We start from the raw sequence: 14,487 nt of genomic DNA, 5'->3' as shown, positions 1-14,487 counted from the left end.
GAAAAAACAGCAGAAAAGGATTCATTATATAGTTGACAATCATAGCATCAATAAAAATAAAAATTACAAAATGAAATCAGAGCACAAAGAGAGAATGGCACACAGGAAGATATTAGGCTACAAATTGCAAGAGGCAACAACAGTGATAACCAATACAAGGGATAAAAACCAAAATGAAACAAATGGTCCAAAATACATTTTGTGTTCAGCTCTGTGCCCTGTCTAGTCCTTCCATATCTTTAACAATTAAAGTCAACACACTCATAGCCAAGTAATTGTGGCTCCAGGGGTCTCTCAAACCACAACAACAGCAGATGCTTTCCCAGGGCATGTCAGTCACTGGCTCTTTCCCAGGTCAAACACTCCCAAATCTCCCATGCAGGGACTTTCCTGTCCCTTTGGACCAGGGAGTAGGACATTCTCTAACTAGGTCTTCACATTTCTTTTGCTGATTTCAGGGTTTCTCAGACAGATTTGCATTTTACAGCAGAGGTGGGGAGAGATCAGAAAACTCAGAGCTCCAAAAGGGATGTTATCTTCCCTTTCAAATCAGCAAGAAAAAATGTTCTTGCTTCCTGATGAAGAATCAGTCTCCCACACAGGGATGTTCTTTCCTTGAGAGTGGCAAATTGGAGGGGACAAAGCAGAGCAGGCAGGCTTATCCTCTCATCAAGTTTTCCCATTTGAGTCAAGACACTTTTTCAGAACAACCTTAGCGGGCCCCAAGGTGTTTCATCTCTTTTCAAGCTTTACCTCTAAAGAAAGCTCGTCTTTTTCCACTCTGAATCCCCCAAGACTTAGTTGAGTCTCTCTCACTCCTATTTCACATTACACAAGCTATAATAACATATACTGGTGGAAAAGAAACCAAGCAGTAGCAATTTGTAATAGATTTCTGCAGAGTAGCACAAAGGCAATTTGATCCAGCTTAAGAAAAATCAGCAGCATATGAAAACATGTTCTGCTCATGTCAAAAATCTTTCTGTTCTTCCCCATCTGGCATTAAATCATCAAACCTTACATAAATGCTTAATTTTGGTCAAGGGGGTGTGCTGACTGGGTACAATGGTGCTGCCTACCTGAAGTGTAGCTTGAGTCACACACAAAGAAAATCAGCAGTAGGACAAAAATACTTTCTCATCCTCTCTCCTGCTCTTTGTTTTATCTTGCTCACCAGATAGATTCATTCTGCCTTCCTCGAGAAGACCTGAATCTATTCTGAAGCATACCTTGATCCAAGCTTTAGCCCTCTGGAAATCACACAGACCCCATGAATGTTAACTAAGGAATCACTGCCTACAATCATTTTACCTTTTTCTTTTGTTATTAATCCTGTTGTTTTTCTATATGTTTCTCCTCTGTTTCAGTATCTCTCTTGTCAAATACCGCTTTTCCTTTGTTTCTTGCTGCTTTCCAGTTTTGGATGCTCTCCAGCAGCATGGCAGCCTTCAGCTCAGAGTACATGTCCCCTTTGCCTGTGAGTATTTCCCCTAACGCTGACTTCTCTCACTCCACAAGCGTAATCCCTGTCATCTCTATCAGGACTCATTTCACACCTAGGCTTTTCAGGGTTATTTTGTTGCACATTCTCGACACAGCTCCTCCTTTTGTCCCTCTCCCACTTTCATTTTCTGGTGACATTCCAAGGATTGGATCCTGCTGAGCAGCCACTTGTTAGGAAGCAGAAAAGAGGAGCCTCTGGGGAGTGGACTTTACTATTTCTCTGCCCAGGACTGTTATGGTTGTGGGCAGGTGGTGTGTGACTCACCACAGTGCGAGCACAAATGTACGGGACTGGTACAGCATTAAAACCATTCAAGGGGTTTCTCTCTCTGTAGGAGAGAGAAATTGGAAATCTGAAACAGAGCCACATGGCTACCAGTGGAACATAAGTGAACTCTTGACAGTGTAATTATACTCACCAGAGCACTCAAAAATAATTGCTATCCTTAAGAATCAAGCTGCTTGTTTTAATCTTAATGGGGTAAACTGTTTTAGAGGGTATTGATACAAAGGAAGGAGAGGCCAGACAAAGCAAGATGCTTTCCTTTTTGTTTTCATTGTGTTTGTCTTTAAGACTTGAATTTTTATCCTTCTGTACATCTGCACAATACAATAATTATCAAATTAGTTGCTGTCAGTACTCATTCCATATGGTCAGATAAAAGGATCGTGAGGACACATGCGCAATAAAGATGTTTAATCTGGAGAATTTTAAATTAGGAGGAATATCTAGTAATTCATAATACTGACAACATACAAGTAAATCAGAGGAAGCTTCTAAAGAAAAAATGTCATTATTTTCTGAAAGATTATAGCAGTTCAACAGTCTGGATAGTTCTGTGGAGAAATTGGGTTCTCAGCTCCTAGGAGAATACAGGGAAGCTTTGTGATTTCAAACTGTGCCATTTTGATCTGTCAGCTGAAAGGAGAGTTAGTCTCATAATGCAACAGGACATGAAACAGAGGGGATTTTTAAAAGGGTTGTAACAGTTTATGTGCAAGCACTTTTGTATCTACATACTTCAGCAAATTCTCTTTGAATTCTAAATTGTTTAGCTTCAAGTGTTCTGGAGGCTCCAGAAGAGCACATAATTTCAAGCTAACTGTTTGAAATGCTGTGACAAATAGTCCCTCTCCAAGAAGAAAGTATTGGACATCAAAGTCATCCCAGGAGGAGGGTAAAACAGAATCACTCAATATATTTATTTTACATTACTTTTCACCATCAAAATGCATAAAGTCATGTAGGATGCCAAATAAGGAGCTAGAGCTTCTGCAGTTACCAGAAAGTGTAGTTTTTCTGAAGTTAATTTTTAATGCTGAGAGACACAGCAGTGTCTCATTTATTCTCAGCTGTGAGTGTTTGTGGCATTTTTTGGTTCCATGTGAAACCCTACTCTCAAGTCAGGTGTCCCCAGGCCAGGCAGTAAAGCCCGGAATTTTCAATTGCAACCCCTGTGTCACAGAAAGGATACACCTGCCTGAGAAACAGGGAAGGGAAATTTATTGAGGTGTGGCCTTGAAGGGGAGCTACCTCTAAAGGAGAGTTTAATTTTTTAAGGCCCACGTGAATCAGCTTTCTGGGAGAAACTGAAGTGGTAAGTGAAGTGCACAGACAAGACCCTAAAGGGGTGTATGGGCACCAGCCATGTTTGTAAAGTTCATAAGACAAAGCAGATCAGAGATCACACAACACACCTCCTTAAAACCAAACACAGAGGTGTACTGAGGTGAGAGACAAAGATGCTGTTTCCAAGGCAATTGCTTTACCACTCCTGGATTATGGCAGTAATGGATTTGGATGCAAATTCCCAAAGCAAGTACTTGACAGATAAAGCAGTGAATCGTCAGCATAACAATGACGGTGGGAAATATGTTACATGCTGCCTGCTCCAAAGAAATGTAGAAACTCAGAGCAGCATGGATGTAAAAACTGAGCCCTTGTGAGTCTTCACAGTGTGTCTGGAGTCAACTAGCAGGAAATAAAAACAAGTTAAAAGCATGAAACTGCATGGGATTCATCACAGAAAGATTGAAATGTTGCAGCAGTATTGACCACTTGAGAGGTGAATTGCTGTGATCAGTCCTGTCAGGTTCAAGAGACAGGCCCAACATCATCAACACTTGCAGCATGCTGTTCTCAGCACACATGAGCACATGGCTGCTGCTATAACTCAGCAGAGGAGAGCCATCATGCTGGGGGAAGATCAAAAGTCAAACAAAAATTTCTCATTAAAAATGTTATCTGGGAAGGGGTTGTCACTGCCAGCACTGTGGAAAATAATTGTGGAAAGAAAAGTAGTAAACTGGATGATGATGAGAGACTACTCCAAGAAAGTCCTTTTACCACCAGACATCATTATTTTAGTCAGTAGCTGTGAAGCAAGATCTATCCAATTTACAAAGACCTTAAAAACTGATTATAGTCTTCAATTCTTCCTGAGATCAGCAGCCCACCCTAACTCTCACAGTGGCTTTGAAAAGGTGCCAGCATTCACTGGTTTGGTGATATTCTCCAGAGATGGCAAACAGACTGATGTTCTTAAGAAGTGCTCTGGTTGCAGGCTGTGAGGCTCACAAGCACACCTTAGAACGGCCTGAGAGTCAAAAGGTGCAGACACGACAGGAGACTGGCAAAAAATCTTGACTTGAGCAGGAACCTTGCTCTTAACCTGTAAATGTTGTCAGGCACTCCTCTGTTACTTCAGCTTTTTATATGCCTGTTGTAAGTGTTAATTTACTTCTGTCAAACATTGTTCTTTTCAACATCCTTGCAGCAGAGTACCTGCTGTGCCCGTGTTTCTCCAAGTAGCTCTCTTCCATCAGGCAGAGGAGTGACACACAATGCAGTTTGGTATTTATTCATTGCTATTACCACCTAAGCCTGAGATTTTAAACACTTTGCCACACTAATGCTGCCACTAGCACTGCTCTCTGCATGCAGGAGGAACTGCCTTCCTTCTGCAAGTTCTATAGGGGTAGCAGAACTAAAGGGCTGCAAAACCAACTCTGCATTTTTAGCTTCCCTCAATTTACACTGACAAACTTATACTAAAAAAGATGTTGGACATTAAGTCTATCTTGGGATTTTTAAATGCAGAATGTAATCTCATTATTTTCTTAAACAAATATTTTGTAATTACTTGGCTTAAATTTGACTGGGTAGTTCTCATTCAGATAAAGATTCAATCTTTTTTTGCAGTAAGTTATTGCAAAAGACTTCAGAATTGCAGGCAGCTGACATCAGGTAATTTGACATAAGATAGATGCTTCTCTCAATGAGTTTATTTTTATCAGTGCTCATAAGCCAAGGAAAGCTCTTTACATACACATCAAAGCACAAGCTGGGGTAGGCTGGCTATATACCCATATCTACCTTATACCCCAATTTTGATCTAATACTTGGAGGTAGCACAATAAGAGCTGAGCTTGCCCAAAGTGCCCCAGATGCCCTCAGCTTAATCATGTTCTTCCCAGTAAGAAAGCAAGCACACTATTCAGACCCACTCAGCCTCAGTTTTGCTGCTGCTGTCGATGGCTTTCCTGCCACGTTTCAGAAGTTGCATGACTCTTCATTCTGTATCTCCCTCCTGCTTTCAGGTAGACATCAAGACCTTCCTTGTGTTTAAATGCTTTAATGAAATGTCCTTTTACAGATCAACATGTCTTGCCATACATTCTCTGTCTTCATTAAACAGGAAGTTTTTCTGATCAGCACAGAAGAGAATTTTTCATCTCCCTCTGAGTAATGTTAAAAAACCTTACAAGTCTATCCTATGTCTTGAGCAACAAATTCACATATTTATTTATAATAATCTCTGTGTTATTTCCCTTGATTATCTGTTTCTGCAATGTTTTTAATTATTCTCTGGTTTTAACTCTCCTCTTCTACCTTTGTATCTTTAAACCTGCCTCTACTCCTGTTTCACAAGATACATCAAGATCTACCCGCTGGCTACAATCTCCTGCTGGGCAGCATTGCTGGGTGACCAACAGTGTACCTTAACCTGAAAGGATCTCCAAGAATTTTTATAACAGATGGATGGTTTTTCACTGTTGATACAGGGCCTTTGGCATAGACACATTTTCACAGTCACTGGAAAAATGACCTGAGATAGTACAACCTGCAGGCCGAGCTGTGAAACTGGCTACCAAATGAGTGGAGAGATTGTACATACACCTCTAAAAAATGAAAAGCATGGCATGGAGTTTAAAACAGGGGACACTAGACAGCTTCTCACCCATGTGCACTTTCTTCTCTAACTAAAATGTGTAGCACCTGGTTGAAAAGTAGTTTTTCCCCATCAGCTTTTCCTGTTACTGCCTGGGGGAAAAAAAAGGATATACACACAAACAACAATGAACAATGGTCAGCAACAATGAAATACTGTGTTTGTGTAGCAATAGATTGAAGGAATGCTCTTTCCCTTCTTCCAAACAAGCTTTTTGGAGTTTTGTGCTGTACTATAACAAAACTAAAATGATGGTAATTGGGGTGCCCGTAGGACATAGCAAACTGAAAAGAACAGAGGGAAAGAAAAATCTGTCCTTATGGCTCAGGAGAAATGTGGTGCAAGGATATTGCATCATAAACAATTTCCAAAGTCATTGCAGTCTGGTCATTCTCAGAAACAGCAGGGAAGAAGAAAGAAATGCAGGGTAGGACACAGGGAAGGCAGAGAAAAGGCAGGGCTGTGGTCCAGTCCCAGCAAATGTACTTGGGTGCTGTGAGACCTGGGAGAACAATCCCTCACAGCTGGGCATCCTAACTGTTGATGAACACTCCCCCATATCTTACTTTTAATTTATTTTTCTCTTCATACTTATTTAGGAGGGCAAATGTATTGTTATTTATGCATTTTGTTTAACACTTACAAACATGTCCAGTGTTATTTCCCTGATTTGTACCTTTCTCCCACAGTTATTTAAGCATCTGACCTTCCTTTGGGGCCATAATGGCCATATATACTAGTTAAGTCAAAGTCCAAGCCTATACAAACAAGGTAAGCCCACAGACAAGTTGAAGGGTGGTCCTAGACCTATACCTTCTGCTCTGAAAGCTAAGAGTTCCTCATAGCTGTCATCATATTTCTATTTAGCTCACACAAATAATTTCACATATAAAGGAATGATCTTTAGTACTTTTTTGGCCAATAAAGGCTGTTTTTAATGCACATTTGGCCTCTCCTTCAGGCAACTGGCAACAGGATGAGAGGACATGGCCTCAAGCTATGCCAGGGGAGGTCCAGGTTGAACATCAGGAGGAATTTCTTCATGGAACCTTAGAACGGACTTCCCAGGGAGCCAGTGGAGTCACCATCCCTGGAAGTGTTCAAGAAATGGCTGGACATGGCACATGTTCTGGTTGACAAGGTGGTGATCAGGCAAAGGTTGGACACAATGGCCTCAGAGGTCTGTTCCAACCTAAATGATTCTGTGATTCTGTGATTCATTGCTGATGGCATTCTAGTTTCCTCTGCTACGTTTTAGCTTTTAGTGAATCTCTCTCCCTTTTTTGTAAGAAAAGTTCCTGTTTTTCCAGGATTACATTTATTATGATAGTGTGTACCTATTAAGAAGCTGTAATAATGCCAGGTGTTGGGGCCAAGGTAGCAGAGTGATCAACTTAGACCCTAGAAATTATTGATGAAAACTATACTTGAGGTCTAGTATGTTCTTCTAGGATGTGTCTAAATGCTGAGCCTGAAAATTGTCTCGCTTGTATAAGCTGGTAATGGCCCTTTCTTTGAAAGGAAATAATAGTAGACAATTTTCTCATGTGTATTCTTTTCCCTTCAGTAAGTAGCAGCAAGTAGCCTAGCAATGGATGGCTGAACCCTTTTTTCCCTCCCAAGGCAATTTGCAGAGGAGTCAGAGTCATCAGATGGAGCTGGGGATAATTCTTTATCTAAACAAGTCTGTCATTTTAGGATTTTGTTTTAGTTGCCACCATTCTTGACTTTGCCATTCATCACACTAAATCTGTGTGAATGTGAGATATACTAGTCCAATGGCTCAAAAAGCATTTAGAAAGCTTATAGTATTTATAGAGGACTTCTGGGCACTTCAGATAATTTTCATGGTATCTCCCAACTCCTGCCGATTTGAATAGCAAGCTTTCTGGAAGTACTTGCCCACTGTTTGTAAACAGCCATGGTCGTTTTGTTTGCAACTTGCTCTTTCTGAGACAAGAATTTTCAACAGCAGCCACAGCAATCAGTGTTTTCAGAAACACTTTGGTTTGTTTATATGCAACATGTGAGTGAAGAAGACTGTTTTCAGCTCACAGCCACCACAGATTTCTGAGGGTGGGGAAGCAGGGCAAGGAAGTTCATTACAAGCCAGTGCATTGGTTGTAACATATCTATAGCAACTTCAGCTAGGAAGCAGCTTGCTGATAAAGCTTTCTTACCATGCACTCTTGTCTGGAGTCCCATCTGAACAGAGTGTTTTATTTTATCTCACCCTTGAGAACTCTCCTGCCATCAGGGCCATCATACAAAAGGGGAGAATGGCAGCCTTGCAAAGGGAAAATTACTGCGATGGAGCTACTGTATATTTTAAAAACAAAGTACTACTTTGTACTAGTATAAAACTGCTGAAATATTTGTACTACTTATAAAACTGCTGAAAACATGATTACACCAGGATGATTTAGTAAATACAAATACTTCTTCCACAATAATTAAAGGTTTCCATCTTCTGCTGTTGATAACGCTCTAGCATGGGAACAGGAGTATTGGGCTCAGGCTTCCCAGCAGTCAGCTGAGCATGGGAAGAAGTATGGATCAATAAAATTAAAACTGAAGGAAAAAATGTAGACCTCTGTGTGATACATCTGATGGCCTGAAGGGGTTAATGAAATTCATGGAGCTGCTAGGCATTTGTTTCTGCAGCCAAGTAGCAGCCACCAGTGACAGATGTGCAAAGCCAGGTACACTTTCATTCTTTGAAAATGTCCAAACTGTTTGTGTGTTGTCTTCTTTTGTTTCATACTCTCCAGCTCACCTGCCCAATTGAGCTGCTAGGGAGATTCAGTTTTGCAATTACCTTAATGCACTTATTATCCCACTGTCAAAGGCACTTAATCATCAGGTGCCTACTGATTTTGGTGGGATTTAGCTGTAATGTTGCTCCTAATAGATGCTTTCAGTCACTGCTGAATTCAGAAATACTGGTTTCTTTCCTTCTTGCTGCCAATGTAGATGTTATTATCGCAGAATAAAAAAAAATAATTGAACAAAAACATCCCAGATGTAGGGACAGACGGCAATATGCACGAGTCAGCACCAGGCAGGCCTGGGCTAGCAAGGGAGCTTGGCACGAGCTGTGCTGGCTGTGCAGCTAGAAATGGTCTGTGAGGAAAACCAGCCCCTGGTCTCAGTGGGAATTCCAAGCATATGAGGGGCTGGGTTCAGCCATAACTTGCTTGGTATAGGTGAGGAAATGATAGCAAAAACTCTGGAGTAAATGGGATGGGCTTGTCAAAGCCAAACCAGACAAAATGGTTATTGAGTCACCCAAATAAAGAGAGCACAGTTCGCTCTGAAGTACAAAGGCTTAGGATGGCTTTGTGGTCCCTCACAAGGGCTGTGGGCAGAGATGAGCGTTCAGAGTTGTTGCCTGCTGTCATTAGGGAATGCAAATCAGAGCATGAAGATAAAAGCAGAGGGGTGACAAAGTGCCTCGGGAACCACCTACCCTGGTTGATGCCTAAAAAGTTCTCCTGGGATTTCAGACTGATTGCTGTCTATTCTGCATAATGGGTAGGCTGACTGATTGATTGATCCTCAGTTATTTCTCAATGGTTTGCCTCATGAGTCCAGGCAGCTCGGGTACAATCACAAGCCCATAAATAAGCTTCAGTGACTGATACAAACCTATCTTCACAGCGAACAACCTACATTTTAGTTTTTAAAAATAGACAAAGCCAACTATAATTAATTTGTATACATCTGAAGAAAGATTTGAATGGATTGTTAAACAGTGTTAAAAGGGGAGCATACATTTATTAGCATTTTAAAGTATTATTTTTTACTATATTTCAAATAGTAAAATGAGAATTAGTTTCAGTACTATTTCTATTAGGGAAATTCATTTTCTAAGTGTTACTCAAACACATGTGGTGTTAATCAGAATTCTTACTTTACTCCAATGGAATCTGTAGTTTCATGAGAAGAGGAAAAAAAAAAGAGAAAAGAGGAAAGAAAACCAGTACAACAACATAGAAATTATCTGATTGCTGGGGGAAAATAGTGCCTGTGAAGATGAGTACCCAGATTGAAGGATTTAGAGAGAAGGGCAGCAAAGAAAGTCACATTAAAACAGAGATAGAGTCTCTGGTGGGTCATTTGAATTTCATCTTCAGAGTAATTTTCATGCCATTTAGCCATAATGGCAGCAGGAATAAAGAGGACTAAACACATTAAAATGACAAAGTCATACAAGGAGGGATTTGGGCTTGTGGTCATTATATTTGATAAAATTCCATGATACAGTAGGCTGAGTTAGTGCCATATCAAAGATTTTGATATATTTTGATATCAAAGATTTTTGTTTACAGATAAAATGTGGTATGCAACAGGAGAAAGGTCTGTAGCACACTCATTCAGGGTCCATGGTACATTAAGAACCTGTCAATTACAGAGAAGAAAGGATTTCTGGCCTCAAAAAAAACAGGCTTGGATTGAAAACTTTCATCAACTCTCCACTGCTGTCCTTAACCATAAGCCATGATAGGATGCCCCTGAAGCTGGAGGGATGCTGCTCAGTGCTGCACATTTTTGTAATTCAAGTAGCCAGAACCCAGAGGCACATGCCCATGGACATTCTTCAGCACCATTGCTGCTGGTGGGGAGCGTTCATTTCCGTTTGGAACAACAAAAGGTAGATTTATGCATCGGAGGGAAGATATTGTGGATTATCTTATCCACACACACCATGGCAGGAATTCAGTCATTTCATGGACATTCATCTTAAGATCTTGTATTGTACATTAAGTAATACTAAGAAGAGAGCTGAAGATTCCCATGTGTTTTCAAGAAAAGTTCCTGATAGTGGGGCACAAATTAATTCAGGGAGCTTCAAAACATTGTGTTTTAATAGATTGGCATAGATCATAGTTAGGTTTTTCCAGCTTTTAGGAAAAGGGAGTGAGACAAACACAGAGCCACAGAAAACCTGGTCAAATAGCATTAACTAAGGCAATAACCAGAAACAAACCAGAGGCCAGTCACACCAGAGGATAGGATATCAAGAAACTGCAGCAGCTTGGGACTTTGCAAAGAATAAGAATAAAAACCTGAAGGTTTTTTTAGGCAGACAGGCATCAATTAAAAATATTTCTTTATTAGATTGTTGCTTTACAAATCACATGCAGACTGAAGTTAATTTCATCTTGCCTCAGTAGTTAGTGAACATCATGCAGAAACAAACAAAACCATGGATTTATAGAGCTCAAACTTAGAAAACACTTTGGTTATATAATTTAATCTTGTGTACTTTTTAGCATTTGACCTATAATCTGTGTGAAGCCAATATAACAATGTTTGCTTAAAGCACATCACCTAAGGAAAATCCAGCTGTGGTTTAAATATTTCAAGCAGCAGAAAAAATCCACCAAATCTATTATGGTGTTTATCCTGTGACTAATTCAACTGCTAAAAATACCTTATTTCTCATCTGAATGTATTCCTCTTAGTTTTTTGCTGCCAGACTCAAAAAAACTAGTTTATCATTATACTGGTTACATGAAAAAAATAATGAATCAATTAAATGCTCCCATATCAAAGTATGTGGTGGATAATGGTAGGCAAAATGAAAAAGAAATATATTTTTTTCCAAACAGAATATATACCCATTATTATCAATTGATACAATGAGCTAAGTAGTAATCTAGCATCTGAGTCATCAAAATCTGTCACTTTTGATTTGCAGTGAGGGTGTAAAGGAATAATCAAAATGAGCTTTCTCTTGAGAACTGATTCTCAGCAACCTTGTGTGAGTATGTCTATGTGATGTAACAGTAGAACATAATTAGATTTGTGCTTCCAAATCATGCTAATATAAACAAGATGCTTTGTTTTCCCCTGTCTCCAACCTATGGACTCCTTGTGGTTGCACACGTGGCTACAGCCAAAGGACATCTTGGAGGATCAGCACTAGAAAAGACATTACATTGGGAAACTTAGTGCTGTTAAAGAAACAAAGTATTTAAAGGCAAAGCTAAATTCAGCTGCAAGTTGCTTCACATGACTAACTTTGCATTTAGGACTGACTTAAGTACGATACAATAAGTAGCCACTAAAGGTAGTTACTGGTGGATACTGGGCTGGTATAGAGCCAGTTGCCAGTCTGAGCCAGACTTCCTGACCATAATTTAACTCTAATAAAGCACTTCCAGTAATTACTCTGTCAGTGTACTTGTTACTATTAATATTTTCAGCCTGAAAAGTGAGTTTGTCTATTCCATCAATGACCAGATAGCCAGAGGCACGTGGACTAAATGATTCAATAGTATATTCAAAAACATAGACCCCCAGATACGGAACATGGAACTTTCCAGTTGCTGGGGCAAATGAGGCGCCGTAGTTGACATCCAGATTGTTAAATCTGATGGGTCCTGGAGTTGTCATTCCATATGTATGAGAAGCAAAAAAAGCCACCATAGGTGCATATCTGTATGATCCTTTTGAAAAATCTGGAAAGGAATAAAGAACAATTTCAAGTGATGTTACATTGTACAAAGGCAACTTGGACCAGCCAGAAGATCAAAAGCAGACTTTCTGATGTCACATCATCCTGTGGATGGTGGACCTTGAGCAAATGAAACATAGTATTCCTGCATAAACACATCTGTCTATACTGTATAAAGAGTAATTTTCTTCACAATTAGTGCTTGGTGTATTCACCAGAGAAAAATTTTAGAAAAAGCAAGGGGACTTTATGTTTGTTTATCTATGGTATCACTAAGGGAGCTTTCTTTCCACCCCATACCCCCTCCTAGTTCTTCCCACCCCAGGATATCTTTCACTGTTCATGTGAGAGAGCTGAAGCCAAGAATTTCACCACAGATCTTAGACAAACACTGAGGAGGTTTAGCACTCATGATGTTAAATGAGGGAATAAAAGTATATGTGTTTCTCTTCAAGCTGAGCCTGCACAGTATCATTCCCTGCTTCTCTACAAATGATTTCATTCGCTATTCATATACTGTCATGAGTGAAAATCAGCCTAATGACTGCTGAAAGATGCATAAAATTCACATTCCATGTGGCCTGGGTGTAAATTATTTATTTGTTTTCTGGACTGAATAAGCATAATTTTCACTTTTTTTTTTTTTCCTTTTGAAATCTTTCAAGGGCTGCATCCTTTGTTGATGAAAACCAGAAGCAAGCCTAACATGATTTCTGGAGGCCATAGTCCCATGCATCCTGGTAGCTACTGGTATTTATAGAACATTTATGGCTGCATTAAAGCTAGTATTCCCCAGTGATGTGATTCTACCTCCACCTTCAAAATCCATGAAATTGTGTTCAAATATATCTATTCCACACCCTCCCACTCTGCACATTTCAGCAGGGAGCTTTCCAGCTATTATGGCAGGTCCCAAACCAATTTAATCCCATCATCTGGTCATATTAAAAAAAGAGATCATGAGTCACCCGTGGGGATTGATGTCTTCAGCACCAAAACACAGGACTCTGCTGCTTGAGTTGTCACTCATTAAAGTGAAACGTGAGACCTCTGACCAGCAAGTGCTCTGTAATTAGGCCCCGGGGCAGAGGCCTGGACTGATGGTGTATTGCACTGCTAAATTCTGTACTTGCCAACACTCAGGGAATTGTCGTTCACCAGCTTCACACTACAGTTGACTCCTCCGAAGGGGTGGCGACAGGCACAGACAAAACTCTGCCTGTCATTGACACAGGTCCCTCCATTCTGGCACGGGGAACTGGCACACGCTGAAAACTGCCCTGTGAAAGAGAGAGAGGAAATCCAACAGCCTCAGTTGCAACATCCTGACAGTAACACTTCCTAAGCATGCAGTATTTTGGAAAGGCTCTTTGTCAATTCACAATTTCTGCTGAAGTTCTTCGTGAAGGCCGACTTCAGATCCTGTCCAGCCTCCCTCTTGACCTGAGCACAGCATACCCTCAGCTATCCTCCAAGATATTCAAAATTACCTGTAAATTCTAGGTTCTGCCAGTCTCAGAGGGTCAGGAACATGCAGTGAGAAAAAATGTCCTCCAAAGAAGTTAGATCAGGCTGCTCTTTCTGGACTGGGCCATCTTATCCTTGGGTGTACCAAAACAGATTTTGTACTGCTGGTGTTCAGGTTGGACTGTCTTGTCTACGGTATTTTTCACCCAGGCACATCACAAACATTGCAGAAGAGTCAGGCTCCTGGTGATGAAAGGTCTTAAATGCTATCCCAGCCACTTCAAGTATTTGTCCATAAAAAACTCCATAATTTCAGGATATCTACCAAGATTGTTGTAGGAATTTTGGACTGCAAGCAAGAAAAATTACACCAAACAGGGGGCTTTGCAGAGCACCCTCACTGAGGATGTCCTCGCCTCTGTTCCCAACTAGGTATGAGCTGGCCAAATTACACTCAGCCAATACAGATAAATCTGTCAGGCCAGTGCTGCTGAGCTCTGAGACAGTAATTACTGAGTGTAATTGAATGTGTTGTCATGGCAGTTTTTTGGGGGGAGAAAATTCAGGTCACATTAAAAATTAAATATTGCTATGAATAATTCTGAACACAAAGCATTCCCAAACCACACAGTTTTGCTTTCTTTTGGTATGGTCAAATAAAATTCAAATATTTTAGAAAACAAACCTTTTCTTTGCCAGGAACTACCTGCAGACCTCTGGAAATAGAACTCCACACAGTCCTGTGATGGTAAATCTAGGTTTGTAGGTCAGAACCGAAAAAGCCTTGCAGAAAAGCATCTACTTATTGCCAGGAAACTGTTG

General features: G+C 40.3%; 1 protein-coding gene across 1 annotated transcript in view; it reads right to left on the bottom strand.

The window, feature by feature from the left end:
* Positions 1–10,831: 10,831 nt before the first annotated feature.
* Positions 10,832–14,487, bottom strand: part of MMRN1 (multimerin 1) — a 40,517-nt gene continuing 36,861 nt past the window's right edge. The window contains exons 7-8 of the mRNA XM_069013049.1: positions 13,332–13,478; positions 10,832–12,202 (exon numbers count right to left, since the gene is read on the bottom strand). Of these exons, the coding sequence (XP_068869150.1) occupies positions 11,781–12,202; positions 13,332–13,478 (569 nt within the window). The 3' untranslated portion in view covers positions 10,832–11,780. The remainder of the gene's footprint in view (positions 12,203–13,331; positions 13,479–14,487) is intronic.

Source organism: Aphelocoma coerulescens, chromosome 4 (genome assembly GCF_041296385.1).
Source record: "Aphelocoma coerulescens isolate FSJ_1873_10779 chromosome 4, UR_Acoe_1.0, whole genome shotgun sequence".
Taxonomy (NCBI): Eukaryota; Metazoa; Chordata; class Aves; order Passeriformes; family Corvidae; genus Aphelocoma; species Aphelocoma coerulescens.
This window is presented reverse-complemented; position numbering and strand designations above follow the sequence as displayed.